Source organism: Mauremys mutica, chromosome 8 (assembly GCF_020497125.1).
Source record: "Mauremys mutica isolate MM-2020 ecotype Southern chromosome 8, ASM2049712v1, whole genome shotgun sequence".
NCBI lineage: Eukaryota > Metazoa > Chordata > Testudines > Geoemydidae > Mauremys > Mauremys mutica.
This window is the reverse complement of record NC_059079.1, coordinates 64645247-64672169: the sequence shown is the minus strand read 5'-3', so window position 1 is coordinate 64672169 and position 26923 is coordinate 64645247. Positions and strand designations below refer to the sequence as shown.

General features: G+C 48.8%; 1 protein-coding gene across 3 annotated transcripts; it reads right to left on the bottom strand.

Annotated features, from left to right (window-relative positions):
• Positions 1-26923, bottom strand: LOC123376117 (dimethylaniline monooxygenase [N-oxide-forming] 4-like). Of its 3 annotated transcripts, none has more exons than XM_045027865.1 (9): positions 25911-26923; positions 19181-19318; positions 16125-16304; positions 15435-15597; positions 13420-13565; positions 12158-12357; positions 7646-7998; positions 7133-7205; positions 1-1275 (listed from the first exon to the last, which is right to left on the bottom strand). In XM_045027865.1, exons 2-9 carry the CDS (start codon positions 19310-19312, stop codon positions 846-848), a joined length of 1677 nt encoding a protein of 558 aa, XP_044883800.1. In that variant the 5' UTR covers positions 19313-19318; positions 25911-26923; the 3' UTR covers positions 1-845. The 3 variants fall into 3 exon arrangements, with proteins under 3 accessions (XP_044883800.1, XP_044883799.1, XP_044883802.1); XM_045027864.1 differs by having other exon boundaries at positions 26172-26923; XM_045027867.1 differs by lacking the exons at positions 19181-19318; positions 25911-26923 and adding an exon at positions 19143-19161.

The following is a 26923-nucleotide window of genomic DNA, read 5'->3' as shown; positions in this document are numbered from 1 at the left end:
TATTGTTGGAAATTTATTTTATTTATTTATTTTGTGTATGCAATTTGATCAAGCCAAGCCACAGTGTTCTCATCGATGATGTTCAAGGCTCAAAGACCTCCAGGAAGTTGAGTCATTTGGCAGTCCTCAACTTGTGGCTGCCCATATTGACATAATGGACTGTCTATAAATGCCACCGAAATTCTGCTGCAGCACAAATTCCATGTCCAGTACAAAACCAATTCAGAAGGCTCCATTGCCTTTGCAGTAAATCAAACGCAGGTTGACATTGAGTGGGGTATGAGACAAGATAATTATTTGTTGGAAATAACTACATAAGGTGCAGGGCACCAGGGAGTGTGGCTCATCGGCTAAGGTAAGCACTACACCTGGTAGCAAGCACACAATGGGAAAGAATCAGAAAATCAAAGTGATTAGAAACTTATCTATACAACTTCTCTCTGTACAAAAGAGAAGGTGACTAGTCTATTTTCATAATCCAAGACAAACAATATGTAATCAGTAAACAAGCAGGGTCAATGGTGAAAGACAAATGAAACATCTGACATCTCAATTGTAATAATCTCATTGATTGAGTTGGCAATCCCTATAGACTCGGTTGCTGTCTCTGGCTCTGCGTTGTCAGGGCTTTCTCAGCCAGCGGTTGACCTCAGGTCCAACTTCATATTAGCTGGAGAGCAAGTGTGTGTATTCGCAAAGTGCCGAGGCCAGGGGTGGTTTCCGGTGTCAATCTGATTGGGATGAGCTGGGCTGGAAGAGTCTGAATTTTTTTGGAACTGATGAATGGTTACAGACATTGAAGTTATTGTCTTCTAGCAGCACAGCTTAGAACCTTCACCAGCTACTCAGAGCCCTCCTTTCATAAAGCCCATTTTACATATGGGAAAAACACCTAATCTTACCCTGGGGAACCACAGCTGAGAGGAATATTTACAAATAAGTAAACCAGCACAAAGGAGTGCAGGAAGGCCAAGAATTGTAAGCCAGTGGAAAACCAAAGAGTGATTGGAAGAATCATTGATGACTCGAGTTCTCAGGGGCTTCACAGCCCTGTGCCACTGGGTCAGGATGGTGTTTCTGGCTCCTACCCATTTTCCTGGTCCAGCCAGGCGATACTGGTAAGGGGTGCATGGGCCAAAGAAAACTTCCAGGGCCAGCTTGGGATCCTTCAGGAACAGCAGCGGCACGTTGGGTTTTACACCAACACATGATGCAATTTCATCCATGTAGCCAATGTAACTCGTCTTGATTTTGCTCTCCTTGTTGGAAAGACCCCTTCATTAGGAAATAAAACAAAGAGGTTATTGTATTTCTGTGTAAACCCAAAATGCATGACTGAAACTCCTTCTCATTTCCCTGATTCATACAAAGCTCTGTGCAGAGCAAATGGTCAGATATACAAACCATTAAAGACATGGCTATAGAATAACACTGAAAACATAATGCCATCATATACATCAATTTTATGCCCTTCATCTTTGTCATAAACATACAGCTAAGGGTAGCATAAAATCCCTCCTTTACCTGTAAGGGGTTAAGAAGCTCAAATAACCTGGTTGGCATCTGACCAAAAGGACCAATAAGGGAAGAAGATCCTTTCAAATTTGTGGGGGGGAGGTTTTTGTTTGTGCTCTCTTTGTTGTTCTCTCCTGGCCAGAGAGGGACAAGGGCAGGAAAAAAACATCTCCTAAACCTCTACCTAAAATGAGCATCTAAGATTACAAAAATTGTAAGTAAGCAAGAAATTGCGTTAGATTATCTTTTGTTTTAGCTTGTGAATTTTCCCTGTGCTAAGAGGGAGGTTTATTCCTGTTTTTTGTGACTTTAAAGTTTTGCCTAGAGGGGAATACTCTGTGTTTTAAATCTTATTACCCTGTAAAATTACTTTCCATCCTGATTTTACAGAGGTGCTTCTTTTACTTTTTTCTTTATAATAAAGTTCTGCTTTTAAGAACCTGGTTGGTTTTTAGTGTCCTAAAAACCCAAGAGCTGGTCTGTGCCCATCTTGTTTACCTATTTGGTTGGTATAATATTCGCAAGCCTCTCCAGGAAAGGAGGTGAAGGGGCTTGGAGGGATATTTTGGGGAAACAGGAACTCCAAGTGGTCCTTTTCCTGAATCTTTGTCTAACTCACTTGGTGGTGGCAGCAATACTGTCCAAGGACAAAGAAGAATTTGTGCCTTGGGAAAGTTTCTAACCTAAGCTGGTAGAAATAAGCTTAGGGGGTCTTTCATGTGGGTCCCCACTTCTGTATCCCAGAGTTCAGAATGGGGAGAGAACCCTGACAATCTTGGTTCAGTTTTGGCCACCCTGTCTGAAAAAGGGAGCAGCAGAAATAAAAAAGATCCAGAGAAGGGCTATGAAAGTTAAGAGGGTTCCCCTCTGAAGAGAGTTAAAAAGATAAGGGACCATATCCTCCCACCTCTGTCTGCCTGCTTTGCTCTGCTCAGGTCATTTGTCACTAGTTTATTAAGAGCTAGACTGAGATCATCTACTCGTCTCACAAGAGTTCACCATCAGCCATTAGTTAGGTGATTTTTTTTGTCTCGATCACTAACTTGATCTTAATTTGAACCAGCACCCAGGTAGTGAGATCGTGAGTAGGTGTGACAGTCACTGGGATGTGGGACACATCCTCACTTCTTCTGCATTAGGCCTTGTTGTCATGCTATAAAAAAAGAGGTGTGTTAGCTCACTGGAGTTAGTGAAGAACTTGTCTTCACTGCAAAGTTCACTTGAGTTATTACTCAAGTGTTGCTTCTCACTTGAGTCCCGTTTGTGCAGAAAGTGCGGTGATGCTTTTAACTTGAGTTGGTTAGTCCCTATAGGCTAAAACTCACCTTGGTACAACTTGCCATCTGCTAACACAACTACTCTGTGGTGTGGATGCAGGCTAGCTCCCCTCAAATGCTGATAGTCCAGTGCCTTCCCACAATTCCCCCGTGTGTTCACACAGGACAGACAAGTTCTTCCACAATTCACAGAGCAGCTCAGCTTACTGCAGCACAAAGATATGTTCCCAGAAGTCATTGTGCCATATATAGGTGTAGCTTCTGCCAGTCTATGGCTGCAGCAGCACAGGGAGCAGCACAGTGTGGAGACTGAGGCTGCCTTCCTACTGGCTTGTGCTGGAGGGCCCAATCATGGACATGCCGGACTGGCCCCTGTGTGAATTCGGAATGGAGCACCCGTGTGGGGCAGGGGACGGGGGAAGGAATGTATTCTCTTTGGCTGCATGGAGGGGAAGCCATTTTCTGACTGTCCTGGTCAGAAGCCTGAAGCTGACTGAGGCCCCACACTGCTCCAGGAAGCCTGAACAACCAGAAGCTGTGGCAACTCTTAAGAGCTGGAAGACAACAGAGCCCACAGGCTCCTCCTGCACTGGAGGCTGGAAATCAGACGTGGCTTGATTCGCTTGGGACACCAACCAGCAACTGTGAAATTGCCCACAGCGATGCCAGCCTGCCCCTTGATCTCCAGCCACACTGCGCGAACCAGGCCCACAGAAACTTTGGGAATAGCCATTGTTGTAACACAGGTCAGGGATCCATTTTAGTGCCATCCTCAAGTGTGTCTCCTGTTCTCCTCTCCTTCTTTAATTCCCCCTTTTCCTGTTCAGGAAATGAACAGTTGTCATTCTTATCTGGGCATCGTTACTACACCAGTTAGCTTATTCCTACAGGTCCTAGCAGTATGGGCATCTGTACCCCCAGCCAGTAGGTGGAGACATCACTCATCAGGAACCAGATCCCATTGGTCCCAAAGGGGTGTGTGTCAAAGAGTACCCAAGGAGGGAGGAACCGAGCCTCCACTGCCTTTGGAGATCGGGAGTGCACCAGAAGGGGGGTTACCAATGCCTAAGCACAGAGCCAATGTGGAGACAACAGCTGATGGGTTATTTCAGTGTGGCCGCTCTCACTCAAGCCAGGCTAACTTGAAAAGAGTAACTCCAATGCAGATAACTCTGCCGTGAAGACACACTTTAACTCGAGGGGAAATGCTAGTGAGGAGAAGGCAGGTTTTAGTTTCACCTGTGGCAGCAGGTCGAATTAAAGTTTAGGTTTTAAGTATAGCTCAACCTGCTAACTCATGTGAAAACTACAAACTTCCTTATAAGAACATAAAGGCCTTACTGGGTTAGACCAATGGTCCATCTAGCCTAGTATCTTGTCTTCTGACCATGGCCATTGTCAGCTGCTTCAGAGGGAATGAACAGAACAGGCAATCATTGAGTGATTCATCCCTTGTCGTCCACTCTCAGCTTCTGGCAGTCAGAGGTTAGGAACACATGGCTAATAGCCACTGATGGACCTACGATTCAGGAACTTATCTAATTCTTTTTTGAATCCTGTTATAGTTTTGACCTTCACAACATCCCCTGGCTACAAGTTCCATAGGTTGACTGTGCATTGTGTGAAGAAATACTTCCTTTTATTTGTTTTAAAACTATTAATTTCATTGGGTGACCATGTTTCTTGTCTTATGAGAAGGAATAATAACACTTCCTTATCACTTTCTCCACACGAGTCATGATTTTATAGACCTCTATCATATTACCCCTTAGTCATCTCTTTTCTAAGTTGGAAAAGGCCAAGTCTTATTAATCTCCCCTCAGATGGAAACTGATCATTTTTGTTGCCTTTCCAATTCTAATATTGTTTTTATCTTCACTAGGATTTTGCCTTGAGTTAGCTCTTGCTTGAGTTAAGAACACACCTTTTTTTTTAATAAAGACAAGGCCTCAGTCCTTGTGAAGGGGAGACAATTGTTGAGTTGATGGGTTTTGAAGGTCATAGATCAAAGTCTACAATGCCCAAGCAAATGGACCTTTAAAGATCATGCTCAGTGTCCTGGATAGTTTCATATTTTATGGTTCTCTCTAAGCCATGGGTGGCGCATGACTCCCGGATTTGGGGAGGCTGGGCCTGAGTGTCGGAAGCTCTCTAGAACTGGGTGGGCCACCGGTGCCCGGACTGTGGCCCCACCTCCTGCTCCGTCCTGAGGCTCGGCCCCACTCAGCATCCTCCCCTCGAGGTCCCACCAACATTCCACCCCCACTCTGCCCTAGGCCCCACTCCTGCTTGTTCCCCCTCCTCCAAGCCTTTCCCCCCGCCACTCACGTCTTTCTACCCTCTCCTTCAAGAGCCCCCCCACTGCTAGAACCTCTATCCACCCCCTCCCCTGAGGGGCTCCCTTCCCTGTGCCTCTCTGCTTCTTGGGGGCAAAGAGGCATGAACAGTGGGTGGGGGGGCCATGGGGGTAGGGGAGAAGAGGCACAAGAGGCAGGCTGGGGGGGAAGAGGTGGAGCGGGGATGGGAAGAGGAGCAATGTGGGCGGGGCCACAGGGTAAGAGTGGGATGTGGATGTAGGACCTCAGGTGGAGCGTGGGTGGGGCCATGGCCTGGGCACCCTTTTGGTCACAGCGCTCCAAAGGCAGCAGGCTAGTGGCATGCCTCCAGAGGGAGGCGCACCACATCCTGTTTGGGGAGGCTTAGCTTCCCCTGGCCTATTATACCTGCTGCCTATGCTTTAAGCCCATGAGAAGATTTTTGTTGTCATGTCTTCCCTGCCACTTTCTTCCTGAGCTGGATTCTAGGTACAGAGAGGGAAGCAGTGAGAATTGCAACATAGCCAGAAAAGCACGAGGATCAGAATGGGCATCCTGGAGCTCCAGCATGGTCATGAAAGGAAATTCCTTTGGAACTTAAATGGAGTCAGCTGATGGGATCCCCCCCCCGAACTAAGGTGTGGTTACTAGAGGGACACTTTGTATGCAGTGTTATAATTGCCAGAGGATCACCATGCAATCCTGGCAGGCATTGTTTTAACAGGCACTAGTGTAGAATGCTGCACACACTTTTCTACCAGCAGCCTCATCAACAGGCCTGCAATCAGAACTCTTTCAGTTTTATAATCAGTGGTTGACTCTCACTCCTGTTTCTCCTGAACTAGAAAGAAGGGGAATCCAGGCACAGGAAACAGCTGCCATTCTTTTTAGCCACAAGATGGTGCCACTGCTCTAGAGGAAAACATTAACTTCAGGGTTAGAGCTGGATCAGATAAATCGCAAACTGTGCAAAGCTCACCTGGTTTTGTTCTGTTGCAACTCGAGACTTGGTCCAAGTTTGTCAAAAAGTTTGTGATCCCTTTGAGCTCACTCGGATCTGGTTCCCAGTAGAAATGGATCTATTTTGAGTGCTGTTGTGTCAAACTGATGCCATTTCTGGGTGGTTTTGAATCTGTGTGAAACTCAGTTTCATTCAGTTTCAAAAACTTGGAAGAGAGCATGAATGAAACAAAAGAAATGTTTCAAATGAACTCTTGCGAGTCCAACCCCGCTCTATTCAGGAGCGTTGGTTAATGGCATTCTAGGTCTTGTTAGCCATAGAAATGCATATGTCTCCCTGCGATCAGAGGCATCAGTGCAGGATGTGTGGAGCTGATACCAGTAGCAGTCAAGCTGTGGCAGCATGGGCTTCAGCACAGTCTGTACAAGCCAACCTGGCACCCTGGATACCTACTTGGGAGGCTAACCTGTGTTGCTGCAGCAGATTACAGCTAACACGGTATGTCTACATGTCCTGTAATCACACCTCCGACTGCAGTGGAGACATAGCCTCTGTTAGAAGAGTTTCTCCTGACTCTCTTCCTCACCTGTTTGGTTCCACAGAAGGAGAATTAAAAGCCAAAACCCAAACAGATAGGGAAAAAATGGTAGTAAAAAAGTCTTTCTATTAATCTAGCTAGTGAGTCAGTGGAAGGATGGTCCAGTGGTTAGAGTGTTAGTCTAGAACTTGAGAGACCTGAGTCCTTGCTCCTGTACAGACTTTCCATGTGAGTTTGGGAAAGTCACTTGGTTTCTAGGGCCCAGCTCCTCAAAGGTATTTAGGCCCCTTACTTCCTGAAAGGACTAGCTGAGGTGCCTCAGTTTCCCCATCAGTAAAATAGGGACAACAGCATTGCCTTGCCTCACAGCATTGTGGTGAGGATAAATACAGCAACATACTGTGAGGCACTCAGAGTCTCTGGTGACAGGGGTAGATAGAGGGGCTACCTTCCCCTGTTCAGCAGCAATATTACTGACTGGAGCACCACGCCCTGAATATGGAATAGAATAAGTAGCATTTCGTACTGTTTAATTAGATGCTGCTGCTTCTTGGCAACTTCAGCCATCAGCCTGCTGGCAGGAGGGAGCTGATTCAACCCTGGGAACATAAGAGAAACATACTAGTGCTTTGCAAAGATGATCCCAAAGTCCTCAAACCAATCAATCCACTATGAGCTCCTTCACTGATTACATCGGAGGCTGGACATATTTAGCAAGAGCTGATCTAAGTATTAAAGGCCAAATCCCCAGCTGGTGTAAATGAACACCACTCCACTGAAACAAGCAGAGCTAGGTGAGTTTACACAGCTGAGGCTCCAAGTCATGTGTCGCAGAGAAGCTAGTGTGTTAGTTCTTTGTGGAATTATGCTCTGTCTATGGTCACATTGGTTGTGCGACTCACATTCTACTAATGGCAACACGGGTGGTGGGAGGGGCTAGCTGGGACAGTACACAGGCGGCCAGATCATGTGGCCGTGATTACACTGCTATTTTTAGCACACCAGGTAAATCAAAGCTAGCGTGTGTATGTCTGCCTACCTTTAAAGACCCTTGTGGCCCAACGAGCCTGGAGTTCTGTTCCTGCCATGATGGAGCCTGTTAGCTCTATAAGGCCTAGGACAGCCAGCGTCGGCTTCTCCAGAGGGGGTGGGAAGATGTATTTGTAAAGGGCGTACTTGCTTCTGCAGTTGTTGCGAACAGACTCTTCAAGGAAGGGAAAAGAGAAAGTGTATCCGGTAGCAAAGACCACCATGTCGATGTTCTCCTCTACGGTCCCATCTTCAAAGACAGCTGAGCTTTCCATAAACTCCTCCACATTTGGTTTTACTACAACTGTACCGCAGAGGATGCAGCTTGGCAGTTCATCATTCACAATTAAGCTTAGGTTTGGACTGGCACATAGAAGGAAGGGAGAGAGAGAGATTGAGTGCAGTGTTTGCTCTGACATGGGGTATGATAAAGAACCAAAGCAGACCTGGAATTCTGGCTATACTACAATGAATTGTGAGGTGTGGAAGAGCTAATGGGGGGGAAGACCAGACATGGAGCACGTAGGTGCTCAGGGGTGAGGTGTGTAGATGGGGAAATGTGGAGGGAACTTGCCCTGTTCTGTGGATAAGCAGAAGCAAACAGAATCCAAAGCTGTCTGTCCAATACCAGCTGGGACTACCATTTGTCGGCTAGATTCTCTCTTGCCCCAAGGTGTACTTCATGTAGAAGAGGACGGAGAATGGTTGGGGCTGATATAGCTTCCTGATCCTCAAGGTGCTGTGGCATAAGTTAGAGCAGCCTAATTTTGCTCTAATTCAGCCTGCACAACATACGGCCCGCAGAGCCTCACTGTGCGGCCCGCGGGGGGATTCTGAATCCTCCGCACACGGTGCTCTGCGGGCAGCCCAGAGCCCTTTGAATCCCAGCCGCGGCAGGGAATGAAAGGACCCTGCGCTGCCCACAGCGGCGGCGGGTAATCAAAGGGCTCTGGGCTGCTCGCAGCCACGGGGAGCGCAGAGCCCTTTAAATCTCAGCTGCGGTGGGGAATCAAAGGGCTTTGTGCTGCCCGCAGCGGAGGGCAGCCCAGCGCCCTTTGAATCCTGGCCCGCGGCCGCTGATTGCCCCCTCCACGGACCCCTGCCCTAACTGCCCCCCCAGGACTCCCACCCCCTATCTAACACCTCTGGTCCTTGTCCCCTGATACCCCTCTCCCAGGACCCCACCCCCTATCTAAATGCCGCAGCTCCTTGTCCCCCTATTGCCCCCTCCCGAGACCCCTGCCCCTAACTGCCCCTTGGGACCCCAGCCCCTATCTAAGCTTCCCTTCTCCTTGTCCCCAACTGCCCCCTCCTGAGATCCCCCCAACTTCCCCTCAGGACCTCACCCCCACCTGTCCCCTGATGAACCCCTGAGACTCCCATGCCTATCCTACTGCTGCCTGTCCCCTGACTGCCCCCCCGAACCTCCGCTCCATCCAACCCCCCCTGCTCCCTGTCCCTTGACTGCCCCCCGGAATCCTCTACCCCTTCTCCAACCCCCAACCCCCTTACTGTGCCACTCAGACCAGCGTGTCTGGCTCCATGCAGCTCCAGACACGTTGCTGCCATGCTCCCCCGTGGAGCCCACAGCCCTCCCCCGCCCAGCACCTGCCTTCCAGATTTGAACACCTCAAAATTCAGGAGTGCTCAAGCTCAGTTTGGGCAGCTGTTACTTCATTTCTCCCAAATCAAATATACTGATCCACTGTAACTTGCTGTAGAAAAAGCAGGATAAAATTGAGCAAGAAATGCTTATTAGGACTGGAATTGCTATTTTCAACAGCCATTGACTTTTTGTTTGTTTAAAAGGAAGACAGTGATATTGCATTGGCAAATTCCCCATAGAAAGAAAGAGTGGAACAAAAGAATAATAAAGGCACCTCAACTTTTCCTCATTTATGGAGGACAGTCTTATAATATGCATCCAGATATCCTCCAATCACACAAGCTGAAAATTGTTCCACTTTACTGCAGCTCTGTAACCATATGGGAACCAATCCTGTCTGTGTTTTGTTCACATCCAAAATTCCTGCTGAATGACCCACCCTGGGAGCGAGTTACCAGTGACCCAGGGCTGGGGCGGCAGGAGGTGTGGGGGGGGGCATTGGTGGGGGGAGCCCAGGGCTGGGGCAGCAGCGGGGTGGGGGGAGGGCACTGGTGGGGAGGAAAGGGGGAAGCCCAGCGCTGGGGCGGCTGTGGGTGGGGGGAGAGCCCAGGACTGGGGCAGCAGGAGGGCACAGGGGGGATCCCAGGGCTGGGACGGGGGGCAGCCAAATTTTTTTTTTGCTTGGGGCAGCAAAAAACCTAGAGCCGACCCTGCCGGGTTCCCCCAGCCGCCGGAGCACCAGGCCCTTTAATTTGCCCCTGAGGGCTCCCAGCCACCTCTTCAGCTGGGAGCCCCTGGTTGATTTAAAATAAAGTAACAACACCTCCCCATCCCCAACCTTCCTTTTTGGCCCACAGCTGTTTTGGTGGGGTGGCACTGGGGAAGGAGGGTTTGTTTCCGCAGGGATGTGCGGCCCTGGGGCGGGGTGTTTCTGCGGGGCCGGGAGGTTTCAGCCCTCACCTGTTTTCTTTGGAGGAATGTGGCCCTCGCCGCTTTACGAGTTGTGCAGGCCTGCTCTAATTGATGACAGCTGGGTCTGATCCCTAGGCACCACACTGCAACTGGGCCAGGAGGAACAGAGCTGTGCTTCTCCCAACCTCAGGGGTGAAAGTAACTTAAAGGACTTACCGGTACTCCAGAGTCCTTGGGAGGGGGCGTGGCTTCTACCAGAAGAGGCGGGGCCTTTAAATCCCCTGGCTCTTTAAATCAGGATTTAAAGGGGCTGGGGCTGTGGTAGCATCAGCTGGGAGCCCCGGGCCCTTTAAATCACCCCCAGAGCTACCAGCTGCAGAGGCGGCTGGGAGCCCTGGGGGTGATTTAAAGTGCTCAGGGCTCCACCTGCTGCTACCACAGCAGAGCCCCAGGCACTTTAAATCACCATCGGAGGGGGCCTGGCCTCTGGAGGAGCTTTAAAGGGCCCGGGGCTCCGCTGCAGTAGCGGCAGCCAGAGCCCCTGGCCCTATACATCACTGCAAGAGCCCTGCCGCCGCTACCCCAGGGCTCCAGCAGCAGGGCTCCGGTGGCAATTTAAAGGACCCCGGAGGGTAGCAGCAGTGGGAGCCCCGAGCCCTTTAAATCACCACCCGAGCCGCGCTGCCAGAGCCCCGGAGTAGCAGCAGCAGCCGGCGGCTTGGGCGGTGATTTAAAGGGCCCGGGGCTCCAGCTGCCGCTCCCACCCTGGGCCCTTTAAATAGTTCCTGGCATCCGGCTTTAAGGATAGATTCCTGGGTTAGTGTTTGTTGCATGGTGTCGCGGTTGCTGGTGAGTATTTGCTTCAGGTTGGGGTACAGTCCATAAGCGAGGACTGGCCTGTCTCCCAAGATCTGTGAGAGTGAGGGATCATCTTTAAGGATAGGTTGTAGATCTTTGATGATGCACTGGAGAGGTTTTAGTTGGGGACTGTAGGTGATGGCTAGTGGCGTTCTGTTATTTTCTTTGTTGGGCCTGTCCTGTAGTAGGTGGCTTCTGGGTACTCTTCTGGCTCTGTCAATCTGTTTTTTCTCACTCTCACAGATCTTGGGAGACAGGCCAGTCCTCACTTATAGACAGCATCCCAACCTGAAGCAAATACTCACCAGCAACGGCACACCATACAACATAAACACTAACCCAGGAACCTATCCTTGCAACAAAGCCCGATGCCAGCTCTGTCCACATATCTATTCAAGTGACACCATCATAGGACCTAATCACATCAGCCACACCATCAGGAGCTCGTTCACCTGCACATCTACCAACGTGATATATGCCATCATGTGCCAGCAATGCCCCTCTGCAATGTACATTGGCCAAACCGGACAGTCTGTACGCAAAAGAATAAATGGACACAAATCTGACATCAGGAATCATAACATTCAAAAACCAGTGGGAGAACACTTCAACCTCTCTAACCACTCAGTGACAGACTTGAAGGTGGCAATTTTGCAACAAAAAAACTTCAAAAACAGACTCCAAAGAGAGACTGCTGAACTCGAATTAATATGCAAATTAGATACAATTAACTCAGGCTTAAACAGAGACTGGGAATGGTTGGGTCATTACACTAACTGAATCTATTTCCCTATGTTAAGTTCTCCTCACACCTTCTATGGGTCATCTTAAGTATCACTTCAAAAGGTTTTTTTTTCTCCTGCTGATGATAGCTCATCTCAATTGATTAGACTCTTCCTGTTGGTATGCATACTTCCACCTTTTCATGTTCTCTGTATGTATAAATCTCCTGTCTGTGTGTTCCATTCTATGCATCCGAAGAATTGAGCTGTAGCTCACGAAAGCTCATGCTGAAATAAATTTGTTAGTCTCTAAGGTGCCACAAGTACACCTGTTCTTTTTGCGGATACAGACTAACACGGCTGCTACTCTGAAACCTATTCCCCAAATGAAACGGGAGATTTACACAGAAAACAAAGAAAGCACCTTTTCTGAGGAATCAAGCCATAATTTGCATGGTCAAACCATGTATTGAACTTCTTCAGCCTTAGCCATCTCATGAGGGCTGATGGGAGGAAGTTTTCGAGACAGTTGTGAAAGCGAGTGCTGAGCATCATGTCAACAGGGAAGCCATGGTCTGAAATACGACTAACCACCCACGTGCCACTTCTGGTGCTGAGAAACACCTGGAAAATAATTGAGGCCTGAGAAATGTATTGCCTGGGAATCTGGGTTCCTTTTTTTGTTCTCACTGTCAAATCATATCTTGCATGTTTGCTAGGAGGCCTTCAGCGTGGAAGGGTAGAGAGCTAACCAGAATATCCCAAGATAAGGAGATTGGGGGGCAAGGAACCAGGATCCAGATGAACAAGTCAGTTCACAGTGTCTCTCTCTGACTCCTAGTGGCTGCAAAACCACCAATTTGTCTGCTGAACTGATTTGCAGAACAGTCCAGGAAACTGAAGTGTATCTTTTTATAGCTCTTGATCTGAACCTCTGTGCACTTTGCAATGCCTAATCTTGGCATGTCCTCGGCTGCTAGTTTGTTCATGCCATTCTAATATTGTCTGGCATCCTTCCTGAGGCACTTTCCATGGGCAGTAATTAGGGTTTTTGAAGACCTCAGGATACTAGCTATATTTCTTGACTTGGGGGATGGGTGGGAGAATAGTCCCAGGTCCTGCTCATGAGTGCAGGACTATCAGTGAAACCTTTTCAACATCCTGCTTTCCATTTCTTTCAAAGAAGGTTCCTTGGCAGCCTACACAAAGGATTCTGGGGCACATCTAGGGTCTGAAGGTGCCAGGTTGCATGTGGCTGATCTGGAAACAGCAAAGCTACTTCGGAGATGGAAATGGGTAGGTGGAGACCAGTGTGAGATGGAGCAAAAACGGATGGTGGAATTAAAGGAAGAAAACTGGCAGGGAGGGGATGATTGGTGGTCACAGGAACAGGTGCTTTCTGTCCAGGAACCTCTGATCTACTTAGAATTCTTTGCCAATTGCATACATTCCGCTTTCAAAAGGGTGGCATGTGTACTTGGGGCAACTCACTATACAAGTAGTAACAGTAGATATTGTAGTTATAGTGTTGAGAGAGAAACCACAATCAGCATGGCTGGTGCTCCCCAGGATTTGATCTACCTTTGCTTGTGATCTGTTGGACTATTATTATAGCCACCCGAAAGTGACATTGTGTGTGCATGAGAAACTCAGACTCCAAATCTCTACACCATCCCAGAGCTGTACCTGAGCAGCCACCCGACTGATCTCCACGGCGATATCTCCTCCAGAATTCCCAACACCGAGCACAAGGACTCTCTTCCCTTGGAAACTGGCAGAGTCTTTGTATTCCCAGCTGTGGAGGTACTGGCCTCTAAAGCGATTTTCTATACCTGTGAAAAAAACAGGGAGCATCTCCTGCCATTAGATAAATGTGCTTGTTTCATTGAGACAATTCCGCCTGGACAGCATTGCTTTTGACCCATAATTCCAGTTTAATTACTTTAATCTTCCCACTTCATGTCCAACCATTTTTCCTTAATGTCAGATTCAAGTGCACTTGCGATCAATAGGAGTCTTGACTTCGCTGGGTGATGGGTGGAGCCTGAGTACTCTGAGAGGATCCAATATCCTATTCTCTGGGCCCATTGTTTTTTATTCCTATGCCAAGACAATGCCCCCTTTTTAAATCTGGAGCTGCTAATATGTTGACATCAATGTTTCATTTTCCTCATGCTCCTCTAGTGTGGAGTAGGTTCAGCTCAGGCCTGGGGTTTGCAGAGATCATGGAATATATACAAATAATAACAATTAATTGTCTAAGCTTACATATTAGTATCAGAGGGGTAGCTGTGTTAGTCTGTATCCACAAAAACCACAAGGAGTCTGGTGGCACCTTAAAGACTAACAGATTTATTTGAGCACAGGCTTTTGTGGGTAAAAAAACCCCACTGCTTCAGATGGAAGTGGGTTTTTTTACCCATGAAAGCTTATGCCTAAATAAATTTGATAGTCTTGAAGGTGCCACCGGACTCCTCATTGTTTTTCTTATATATTAGTGCTTTCCATCATCATCTTCCAGAATATTTTGCAAATTCTGTGCTAGGTCCTCAGCTGATATAAATCATCATAGCTCCATTGACTTCAATAGCTACACCAATTTACACCAGCTGAGGATCTGGCCAGTGATGAGCTGCCAAAATTTTAACAACCGGTTCCCTATAAAAAGTTCTGATTTAAGGGAGGGAGCAGGGGAGGGGCCGGGGCAGGCAGAGACATACTTGTGGGGCCGGGGGCCCCTGTGGGGCCTGCGGCAAATTGCCCCACTTGCCTCCCCAGCAGCCCTAGAGCTTGCAGCCGCCTTCCCCCCTTACCTTGCTGGCAGCTCAAAGCAACTCCAGAGCTCAGCTGAGCTGCCCAGCTGATGCCGGCGGCTGGCCACGCTGCAGCTGGGGGGAAGCGGGGGAAGGGCTGAGGGAGCCTCAGCCTCCCCAGCTGGGAATCCTGGGAGCAACAGGATGGTCCGGCCCATGGACCGGAGTTCTTTGTCCACCCCCTGGCCCTTTAACAACCGGTTCTCCACGGAGGTCTAATTTTAGCAACCGGTTCTTGGGAACCTGTGGGAACCTGCTCCAGCTCACCACTGGATCTGGCCCTCTAGATTTCCATCTTGTCATGAGAGAAGGTGCTGCCAATTGCCTTCCTTTAAGGGGCTCTGAAACCTCCCTCCCCCTCCGCCACCCCTGTGGATTCTAAGGGTGGGGCTTCCCAAAGTGAGGCATGGCAGAAAACTCACAGAAAATGGGTCAGACTGATTTTTCTCCTTAGTTGCAAAGCTATACGCTTTCTCCCTGTAGATCTGTGAAGTTGCGTATTAGCTCTACTCTGCTATGTCATACCGGTGACCACTCAGGCAGTCAGTTTCAGTTTGTGCTTTACCTGCATCACATTAAACCACTCTCACAGCTGGGGCTAATTAATAACCTCGTTGGCAGCTTCATTAGCGAGGCAAGGGCTGAAAGGACATTAGGAATAAAATACCCTCTTACTACAGAGACCATCTCTTCTAGGCAGATCAGAAGGACACAGGCAGGGCACTGTAGGGAAGCACACAGGGAGCCGTATTCCAGTCCATATGTTAATTCACCTTATTCACTAATGCTGGAATTCATCCCACCACAGACGGCTTTGCCAGGGGTGAATTTCACCCCACGCGCCGTACGGCTTTCTGTAAGAAATTCAACCGTAAATGCAGGACTTACCAGGGAAAGAATCCAGTGGTAAATGGGGCTCTGCATAATGGCCACTGCAAACCATAACAGCATCAAAAATGGCCGACTCAGCCGTCCCATCAGTCTCAGTGACAACATCCCACTGGCCAGTGGTGGAGAAATCTGGGCGTTTCCTTACACTGTGAACTGTGGTCTTACAGGAAACCACATGAAAATCAAAACATCATTATGGATTGTTCTTTATAGTAAACTGGTTCCGTGTGTGAACGGTTAGACCCAGATCCCCGAAGATACTTGGGTTCCTAAATCCCACTGGGAGTTAGGCATCTACCGACCTTTGAGGATCTGGGCCTCAGTGCTCGGGTAAGCCTGGAGGTACGGATATTTCTTTCTTCTGTAAGTATGCAAGACCCCTGCTCCAGCCCCTTTGCACCAAGACAGTGATGCTAAGGAGCTGAAAAGGGTAGCTGAAGGGTGTGACCTGTCACCAGCCACCATATATTAGGGCAGCCTTGAGTCTCCTTTCACTAGCAGTGGGGGTCAGACTGCCAGCCTGGCTAACTCCAGGATTCGGGGAGCACAAAGGTGGCATTAAATGTTAAGCCATCTTTGTCCCCACACCTCTTTGGGTCCTGCACCAAATGTAGCTTGGCCAGACCTGAAGGCCTGGCATGTCAACTGCAGCGCCGCACACACACAAACCTTTGACTCCCTTCTTACCTTGAAGCGTATGTATCTGAGAAGGCTGAAGTGCTCGGCGTACATTCTGAAATATTCCAGGAGCCTGGAGTGGTTCATGTAGTTGGGGAAATCCTCTGGGAAGGGGAAGTCACTGAAACACATCATCTCCTTGGAGGTGTTGGTTATCACCGATCTGTAGACACAGATCCTCCCCGCTTCCTGTGTCAAATGCAAAATATGCAACCATGTTTTCCAAAAATGACTGACCGAGCGGGGTTTACTTGATTTGGTTCATCAGAGCAGGGTTAAACAGACCACTGGTACATAGAACAGACACATGGGTCCCACACCACCACCTCAGGACTTGTCTACACTGGGACAAGAATAAGGTGAATTTAAAGAGCTATAGCTGTTCTGGAATAACTCTCTATGTGGACAGTCTTATTTTGGAAGAAGAGTGCCTTTCCTGGTTTAGCTTAATCCACTTCCAAAGTGGATTCAGATACCACAGAAAAAAAACAAAAACACAACAACAAAAACAAATCAGACATGCTTATTCCAGAGTGAGGCCTGGTCTACACTACGCGTTTATACCGAATTTAGCAGCGTTAAACCGAATTAACCCTGCACCCGTCCACACAACGAAGCCCTTTATATCGATATAAAGGGCTCTTAATACCAGTATCTGTAATCCTCCCCGACGAGGGGAGTAGTGCTGAAATCAGTATTGCCATGTCGGATTAGGGTTAGTGTGGCTGCAATTCTACGGTATTGGCCTCCGGGCGCTATCCCACAGTGCACCATTGTGACCGCCCTGGTCAGCAATCTGAACTCGGATGCACTGGCCAGGTAGACAGGAAAAGCCCCGCGAACTTTTGAATTTCATTTTCTGTTTGCCCAGCGTGGAGCGCTAATCAGCACGCAGTCCCAGAATCCAAAAAGAGCTCCAGCATGGACTGTACGGGAGATACTGGATCTGATCGCCGTATGGGGAGATGAATCTGTTCTATCAGAGCTCCGTTCCAAAAGATGAAATGCCAAAGCATTTGAAAAAATCTCGAAGGCTATGATAGACAGAGGCCACAGCAGGGACTCAACACAGTGCTGCGTGACAAGCGTAACGGAAAGCCAAAGAATCAAATGGACGCTCATGGAGGGAGGGAGGGGGGACTGAAGACTCGAGCTATCCCACAGTTCCTGCAGTCTCTGAAAACCATTTGCATTCTTGGCTGAGCTCCCAATGCCTGAAGGGTCAAAAATATTGTCGCGGGTGGTTCAGGGTATATGTTGTCAATTTCCCCGCCCCCGTGAAAGAAAAGGGAAAAAAATCGTTTTCTTGCCTTTTTTCGATGTCACCGTATGTCTACTGGATGCTGCTGGTAGATGGAGTGCTGCAGCGCTAAACAGCAGCATCCCCGCCTCTCTTCTCTTCGATGGCAGACGGTGCAATAGGACTGATAACTATTGTCATCATCCCGTGAGTGCTCCTGGCTGGCCTTGGTGAGGTCGGCTGGGGGCGCCTGGGCAAAAATGGGAATGACTCCCGGTCATTCCCTTCTTTAAGCTTTGTCTCATGGAGATTCAGTCCTGTCTGTAATATCATAGCAGCTGGAGGCTGCGCTCCTCTCCCCCCACCTTTAATGACTAATGGAGATTCAGTCCTGCCTGGAATATCATAGTAGCTGGAGGCTGCCTCCCCCTCATTTTATCTCAATAAAAAGTCAGTGTTTCTTATTCCTGCATTCTTTATTACTTCATCACACAAATGGGGGGATAACTGCCACGGTAGCCCAGGAGGGGTGGGGGAGGAGGGAAGCAACGGGTGGGGTTGTTGCAGGAGCACCCCCTAGAATGGCATGCAGCTCATCATTTCTGTGGGATGTCTGGGGCTCTGACCCGGAGCGGCTGTCCTCTCTGGTTCTTTAGTAGGCTTGCCCCATATTCTAGGCAGGACTGACTCTACTTTTAGACAAAACGTAAAGAAGGGAATGGCCTGGGGAGTCATTCCCATTTTTGTCCATGCACCACCGGCCGACCTTGGCAAGGCCAGCCAGGAGCACCCATGACAGCAGCAGACAGTACAATACCTGTCATTACCAATTTCCAAAGCAGCAGACGGTGCAATAGGGCTGGTAACCACCATCACCAATTTCCAAAGCAGCAGACAGTGCAATAGGGCTGGTAACCGTCTCTGCTACCTTGCAAAGGCAAGTGAATGCTGCTGTGTAGCACTGCAGTACCGCGTCTGTCAGCAGCATCCAGTACACATACGGTGACAGTGAAAAAAGGCTAAACAGGCTCCATGGTTACCATGCTATGGCGTCTGCCTGGGCAATCCAGGGAAAAGGGCCCGAAATGATTGTCTGCCATTGCTTTCACGGAGGGAGGATTGACTGACGACATTTACTCAGAATCACCCGCGACACCCCATCGTGCATTGGGATCTCAACCCAGAATTCCAATGGGCGGGGGAGACTGCGGGAACTATGGGATAGCTACGGGATAGCTACCCACAGTGCAACGCTCCGGAAATCAACGCTAGCCTCGGTACATGGACGCACACCACCGAATTAATGTGCTTAGTGTGGCCGCGTGCACTCAACTTTATATAATCTGTTTCCAAATACTGGTTTCTGTAAAAATTAGAATAATCCCGTAGTGTAGACATACCCTAAGTGTGTCCACATGGGAAGCTATTCCAGAATGTTTTTTTCTGCAGTAGCTACTCTGGTCAATTTCCCCATGTAGACAACCCCTCAATCTCCTCATATCCCTGTCTCTATAATGGTGTTATTGAGGGACTGGATACACCTGATTTCCAGTCTCTGGCACATTGCTCCAATATAAGTACTGACTTTACTGGGGAAGAGTAGATATGTGTATGCCAGAGACTATGGCTCTTGTTGTTCCATCTCCTTATCCCCGTGAAGTCAGAAGGGAAAGCCCAAGTCTAGTCTGAAAATGTGCCTAGGTCCATGAGTACAGTCTCTTCCTTGGCTGCGAATGTAAACTATGGTAATATTCAAAGCAACACATAGCCTGCTCCAAAATAAACACCTTCTTAAGAAGTCACTGGATAAGGAAATCCCACTCACTGTGAACCTCCAGAGGCCCCCGATGTCATGACTTTGCTCAAAGCAGGTGGGCTCCAGCCCCTCATCCAGACAGCACTTGATGGAGGCCAGTCCACTGGACCCAGCTCCAATGATTGCCACCCTCTGGACCATGCTTTCCTGTATCAGGAGAGAGTCACGTTAGTGTCAAAGTTGCTCTCTGGAACTCCTTCAGTGCCTCGCATTGTAAGAGCTTAAGCTGGAGTATGGCAGGGAAATAAATGATGAAGTAGTTGGAGTATGGCAGGGAAATAAATGATGAAGTAGTTGGAATTTTTGCAGCCCAGTAAAGGACAAAGGTTAATACATATGTTAAAATTTGTATTGCTGGGCTGCTGCAATAACAGGGATTTTTCAGGGCAGGAAGTAGGGCGGCCTTAGGGAAAATGGCACCATGGGCACAATGGAACTTGTATTTTGGTGTTCCTGGCCCCCATGGGCATGGTGATGCACCCCATTGCCCCATGCCCCTGTGGGCTCCTCACCCCCCGAGCCTCCACAAGCTCCCCACCCCCCAATCCCCCGCTGCCTCCCTCAGTGCTTTATTTGTATTGAAAGAGGTTCTGGGACTCAGCCCCAGCAAGCCCCTGCACAAATTAAGAACTGGCTGGGTGGCTGACGAGTGGTGGCTTCGGGCTGGGCGCCTAGCTCTGAAGGCAGTGCCACTGTCAGCAGCAGCGGAGAAATAAAGGTGGCATGATATATGGTGTACTGCCACCCTTACTTTGTGCTGCACTGTTCCTTCTGTACCCCTAACCCCTTCACCTCCCCCGCCCCCGTGCTCCTAACCCCTGCACCCATGTGGAGAAACCAACCTGGATGCACGGAGCGGCTGGCATTGCTGCTTGCTCCCCCCTCAAATGCTGCTCCTCTGTGTCCCCCTAAGGGGCTGTGAGCGAGGAGCAGTGTCAGGGCTATCTGAATCCAGGTTACTTTCCCCACCCGGGCTGTGTAAGGGGAGGGCAGCAGCTCCCGATGATGCTCGCTTCACGGCACATTCCAGGTGGGGAAGTGGCCTGAATGCATGGAGTGCTTGATGTTACTCTTCACTCTCCCCCTCTTCACAGACCCCTAGGGAGGGGCATGGTGCAGTCTGTGGAGTGGGGAGAGCAGTATCTGTGTCACCACTCGTCCTCCCTCCCTATTCCATGGGGCAGAAGCAGAGAGAAATCTGGGCACCCCCCACGTGCGTCGCCTCTGTGAGTTTGTGGCGCTCCCCTGCCAGCCAGCAGTGTGTGCCTCTGTACTGCTGCATGGCATCCCCCTGAACACGGCACCATGGGCCCCGGTGGCCCACCCCTAAGGCTGCCCTGGCAGGGAGAATGTCTTTAGGATTAAGGGCAATGCCCATCTGTGACCAACAACTGTGGTTATCTTAACATCCCTGCTTTTCAGCAGCACCAGGCACTGGTGTCTTTTAAACCTTCGCCAAAATGTTCAAGTCTGGCTTGCCTGAAGTCAACCTCTTGAATCCGTAAGTGGACTCGGCAGCAAACTAAGATTTATGGATGAAATCCTGGTCCCACTGCAGTCAAAAGCAAAACTCCCATTGATTTCAATGGGGCCAGAATTTCGCCCCATATGGCCAACTGGTAAAATTATGTTTGAGAATTTGTGCGAAAGGCAAAGGGGTGGAAGCTCTTTCTGGAGGAAACCCTTCCCAGGCTCTTTCAGACCCAGCCACCAACTCAGGGGATGAAGTAACCATTGGGGTGAGACGTGGCCATTAAGATCCAGTGACAGTTTGGAACTGCTCTGCAATAGTTCATGAATGCTGTAGGCTGACCTGGTTATTTGGAGGGTCACTGTAGGACGATAGTGGGTTAGTCTAATAGGGGCCTGTTAGAAAAGACAAGCAGAAAGGGCAAGAATGGCTCAGGATAAGCCACCCCTCAGTAAACAATTAAAGGCTGTTAGAATCAATGCCCAAACTATTAGCTTTGAAGATTCTGCCTCCTGGCAACCTATCAAACTGGTTGGGACCATGAAAGGAAAGGGTCACGAGTACAGAAGACCAAAGGAACTCTCTCTCCAGAGGTGGAGCAGTAGTTGTTTGGGAGAATCCGGCTGAGAGCCAGTTACCCTCTGAGGGGTGCCTGAGGAAGTGAAACCTGCCTAGTGTAACTGGGGGAATGGCTATTGTGGGGAACTTTCCTGGTTTCTGCACTACCCTGGTGAAATGGGCTAGCGAAAGGATCTGAGTCCTTGCTCCCACTCCCTTCACCCAGAGGCCTGCTTGACATTGAGGGCTGCTCTTCCACTCTTCTGTGTGGCAGAGTCCTTGTAACCCCGACAAGGCTGGGCCCAGAATTCCTGTGGGGCTCGACCCCCAATCGTGTCGTGGTCAATCAGGAGAAGAATGGAAATGGTTAAAGGAAGAAGCTCCCCCTCTCCTCCAATGGGCACGGAGAACACCATGAACAGCAGTGTCTGAGACATAAGGAGACACAGCCTGTTACTCACACCTCCCAGGCCTCCCTACCAGGTGCTGGCAGAGTTGTGGTGTTACCACGGGTCAGACACTGCTCTGGTGGTGGATACATGCCCTCAGCCTCTAGTGAGATCCTTCTTCCCAGTGTCGGCCCCTTCTGGCCCCCCTCCAACTCCGGCCTCAAGGCCTCTTGTCTGGCGACATCTCCGTCAGCTGGGCCCTCACTGCCCAGGGTCCCCGCCTTGCCCTCCTCAGCTGCTCATCTCTCTCTGCTCCAGTGTTACTTGTGGCCCAGTCGGTGGCCGCTCTCCGGCTCTGGCTCCCACTGCAGCTCAGCCCTGGCTCTCCCTCGGTGTGGCTGGTCTGCACTGCCCCAGCTCCTGGCTCTGGGCTGCTCCAGGCCCCTCTCTAGCTTATTTCTGCCTCCAGCCCAGCTCTGCCCCCACCCCCCCAGCTCAGTGCTGCTGCTGCTGTCTCCAGCCAAGCTCCAGCTGCTGCTGTCTCCTTGGCCCTGCTCTGCTCTGGCAGCCCCAGCTCACAAGGAGGGGACCCAGGCTATTGACTCACTCTTTGGCCTGCCCACCATGTCAAGCTGGCTGATTTGGAGAATGAGCCTCTTCCCCAATGGCCCTGGGGATTATGAGTCTCAGGATTCTGAGTCCTCTTTGGCCCTTTCCCTTTCTCCTAGTGGGGGAGAGGGCCAGCCAAAGTCTCACTAACTCACTAAGTTCCAGTAGGGGGCTGGCAGCCCAACATTAGGTTACCATCCATCACATAGGATCGACTGCCAAGATGGACGTGTGTAGGCTGTTTTCAATCCTTTTTCTCTTGGGGCGTTATTCCTGCTCCAAACCAGACAATGCTTTGGGTGAAGCCAATGCTCTGTCTGTATGCACCACTGGTCACAGATTCCCAAAGGGAGGGACCCCGGGTGCTGAACCTAGTCGGTCTTGTTGGGTTAACGTGGTTGTCACAAAGGGTGCTGTAGCCCAGCGCCCAGTCTCAAGAGTGGGTGAAACGGCTGATTCCACCCCAGGAGTGGTGAAGGCAGGAAGCCTGGTGCCTGAGGGGACGCACTCGGAGAGTCCAGAAAGGTGAAAGAGCGGCAGCCAGCCCTGTAACTGGGATATCATCTAGCTCTCAAACTATGGAGTAGGCTCTAATCTCCTGGAATGCCGTTTGCCTGCCTTGACAATAGGAGGTCGTTAGCTAACCAGGACACCTATATTAGGCAATAGGATAATGGATTCCTACTGGAATAGCAGGGCGTCTTTTCCACTTAAAACAAGAAACACTCACACAGCAGGAAGCCAGCAAGGACAGACTGTCAGCGGTTACCAATGTAGGGCACAGAAGGCTCTTTGCTTCTAAGAGAATGAAAGGGTTCCTGTAACTGCCCCGGCAGTAGGCCATCCTGTGGGGGCCTTGGGGCCAGGCAACCCTGAGCAGTGTTGAGTGTTTGTTTGTTCCCATGCTTGTAACTCTTTACATAAAACTTGTCTGTAAGAACTGGCTTGTCTTGGACAATTTACACGGTTTTCTGTCTGAGGAGAGAGGACTCCTCAGGGACCCTCATGCAAAGGCCTGCAAGTTAACAACATATGCACCTGCCCTCATTTCAGTCCAGAAGAACGGGGAACATAGTAGGAGTGAGATGCAAAAGGCAAAAGCAGCAGAGAGGAAGAACAGCTCAGTGGTTAGGTTGCTACCCTAGGCCTTAAGAGACCTGGGTTCAAGTTTCTGTTCTAATATAGGCTTCCTGGGTGACCTTGGGCACCTCCCTTAGTCACTCTGTGTGTCAGTTCCCTCTCTGACCAGTGGGGAGAACAGAACACAATACCTCCCAGGGTCTTGTGAGGATGAATACATCAAAGATTGCGAGGTGCTTAGATTCTACCCTGATGGGCACTGTATAAATACAGCTTTCCATCAGGCACCTGAAAGATCAAGGTGAAACAGGCTGCAAAGGTCACATGTGACTACATAGAAGTGTCCTGATTTCCAATTGGATCTGTGGACCTCAGCGTTCCTGAAAATGTGCAGTTCTGATTATTTCTTTTTCATCTTATGGATTCACATTTGATCCTTCTCATTTGCCTTTGTTGAGACAGTTTTGTTAATAATTTGTACTCACAGAGTCAGGGAAAGGGAATTCCTTCACCCTTTCACTTGATAACTAGAGAAAAACTGGAATTTACGGTGAAGGTGCCAAGAGAGAATTGTCTCAGATGGCATTCTGGGGTTTACTAGTGACCGAGTTTAGCAAGTTTAATCAGCCATGTCTGTAAACAACTAAATCATGAAGACATCAAGAGAAGGCAACTGTGGCTTGGGAAAGGGTTAATTGGAAAAGGCAGGGGTCAGACGATGATAGAAGTTGTGCTGCTGTGTTGAGATGGGAATAAACTGCACTCCTGCATCTGAATCTGCCTGGAGTTTGGATCTGAATCAGACCTTGGTGGCTAACTCCTCTCTATAACAGGCCAAGCCAAACCCCTGACATTTGGGCAGACTGAATCCAAACTTGTCTTATCTCCACCCTCATGGTATGGTCAGCAAATGTAGAGCTTCTGATAACATAATGCTTCTTACTGGAGCTTCACTGACTGCGTCTGCAGCGATTTGCGCAGGATGGAGTTGTTTGAGTAGTTGAGCACTTTTCCTCCAGCAGGTGCAGTTCACTGCAGCTCTCATTAAACCCAGCTATTAATTTTCTGCTAGGACAACATCCCATAGCATAGTGTTTCTCACGCGGTAGGCCACCAGCAAGCCTTTGTGGGGTTCCCCGATGCTGTTCCTGCAGCCTAACACCTTGCCTTAGGCCGAGAGAGTTGAATGCTGGTGTACACAGGTACAAGGAAGTGGAGGAAAGTGCAAAGCACAGGAAGTGGAGAGCCCCTGGTTGCAACAGCCTGGCAGTCCCACAGCCTCTTCCCAGCATTCTGCTGGATTTTTTAAATTTGTTCATTTAAAAAAAAATCCCATATCCAATAAACCATTATTTAAATAATGTGTCCCAAAGCCTACTCATAGCCCCAAGGAGCTGTACTGATTGGCAGGGGATAGCCCCTCCTGTTTACCATAGCCACGCCCCTCCTGTTTACCATAGCCACACCCCCTGCTCCATGGTACCAGGAACAGCACTGGAGCTGCTACCACCCTGCACCACTGGAGGTTCCCCAATGCTGGAGAAATCAGCCCCTGAACCTTTAAGCCGAGTTTAAGGCTGCTTTGTGCTGCTGTGTGAGTATGGCTAAGGATGTGTCTTTAAAGTAAGGACTCACATAGTGCCTTACTGACCCAGTGCTGGACTGACCCAGAGGGTCTGCTCCATCCTAGAGACCTAAGTGAAGGCCAGGCAATAAAACTGTTAAGCTGCCGCAAAGGATGAGAGCAAGTCTCAGTGATTTAAAGGTTAAATAACATGCCAAGAATATTGTCATTATTACAAAAAAAGCCGCAAACATTGGAAACCCAGGAAATTCAGAGTGAAGATGAAATAAAACTGGACATTTCCATGTTCTCAATTGTTTAGGTTTCTGTTAAGGCACCCAATAAAGCAATAAACAAAAGACCTTGTGGGGGCAAAAACATTTAAAATGTGTAATTTTTGCTTATGTAGCAAATAAACATCTGTAATCCAGTACTTCCCAAATGCTCAGTAAAAGACAAAGTCTCATACCCTATTGTGAGCTTCCCAGGTGTCAAACAAATTGGTTAGTTCAATCAACAGTTGGAGGGAGATAAGAAGTAGAATGATTTATTTGACGCTTGCTAAGCAAATTCCCTAATCCGAGACATCATGAGAAAAGTCAGGAGGAAGTTTATTACTTTTCTATCCAGAAAGTTAGAAGGCAATTTAAAAAAAAAATGGAGCATATAAAGGAAAACCGCCTACAACTTTAATTACTTCTTGTTCCATAGGAACTATGGCCACTTTGAACAATGTTATTGAGTCCCATTTTCAAAATGAGGAGCCTAAATCTGATTGAAAGTCAATGGAACTTGGGCTCCTAAGTGTCTGAGTCACTGTTGAAAATGGGACTTATTTTATTCCATGTTTTGTATACAACTTTAGCGACACACATATGTATTATAAACTATATTGGTATATGTCATTTTAAGAACATAAATGCCCTGCAGAAGAGCTCCATGGAGCCCGAAAGCTTGTCCCTGCCACATACAAAACTTGCTGCAATAAAAGGTATTTCCTCACGCATCTTGTCTCTCTTTTATGAAGAGAAGCAGTAACAAAAGAAAAAGAAGAAAAAAGCCACTTACATTTATCCAAAGTCATAGCAAAAAATATGCTTCTGGATGTGTGCCTTCAGCACATGATGGAATTAACACAGAAATGCTGCTCTGTATGTGTGGAACAAGTAGTTTTCAAACAAAGCATAACATTTCCCTACCATACTTTTCTTTCACACTTGCCAATCACAGTCCTCCCTGGGGTTCTGGACACACAGCAAGTTTGCAGTTTGATTGTTGAAAGCATGAAAAATGCAGTCGGGAATAAGGACTCTAAGTAAAGAAACTCACCTTTCTGGTTCAATGTGGTGTCTTTTTTGTTTTGCATTCGATTGGGTTTTGGGTGAAGTTTGTCTGGTTACAGATTACATGAGAGAGTAAAGTCCAGACGTTACAGCTCACTCTCATTCCTCAGCTCCTCTGACCTTTACACCCTCCCTCCCCACATCTGTGTAGCATTGAAATTCAAATGCATTCCTATTTGCTCTCAAGAAAAATGCACTAATTCTGAATGGCTAACCATAGTAACCAAGACAACTAAGCCATGCAGGCAGATCAGGCGGTTGCTTGGGTCTGCAAAATATTTAAGGCCAGATTGTGGCTGGGGGAAGGGAACAGTGAAGTCACAATGTGCATGCCTGCACTCTCTTGCAGCTGGGGTGAGAGCAGGCCCATGGCCCCATCTATACTGGCCAGCAAACCTGCATCATGGTGGGGGTGAGAGGAAGGAAAATGTATAGACTGCACCCCTATGAAAAAAGACTGTGGTCTAGAGGAATTCTGGCTGGGTCACTCTCACTTGGTGTGGCTCCTCTCCACAAATACACTCCACTTGACAGCTGAAACGTAGCCATCCAGGGACACACACCCTTGAATTTTTAGTCACAAGGCCACAAACATTTATGTATTGTCCACACTAGAACTTACAACTATGGAGCTAACACACGTTAAAGCACCACTAAGACAAGGTAGGTGTGAGCTAATATCTTTTATTGCACCAGCTTCTGGTGGTGATAGAGACACACTTTCGAGTTACACAGAGA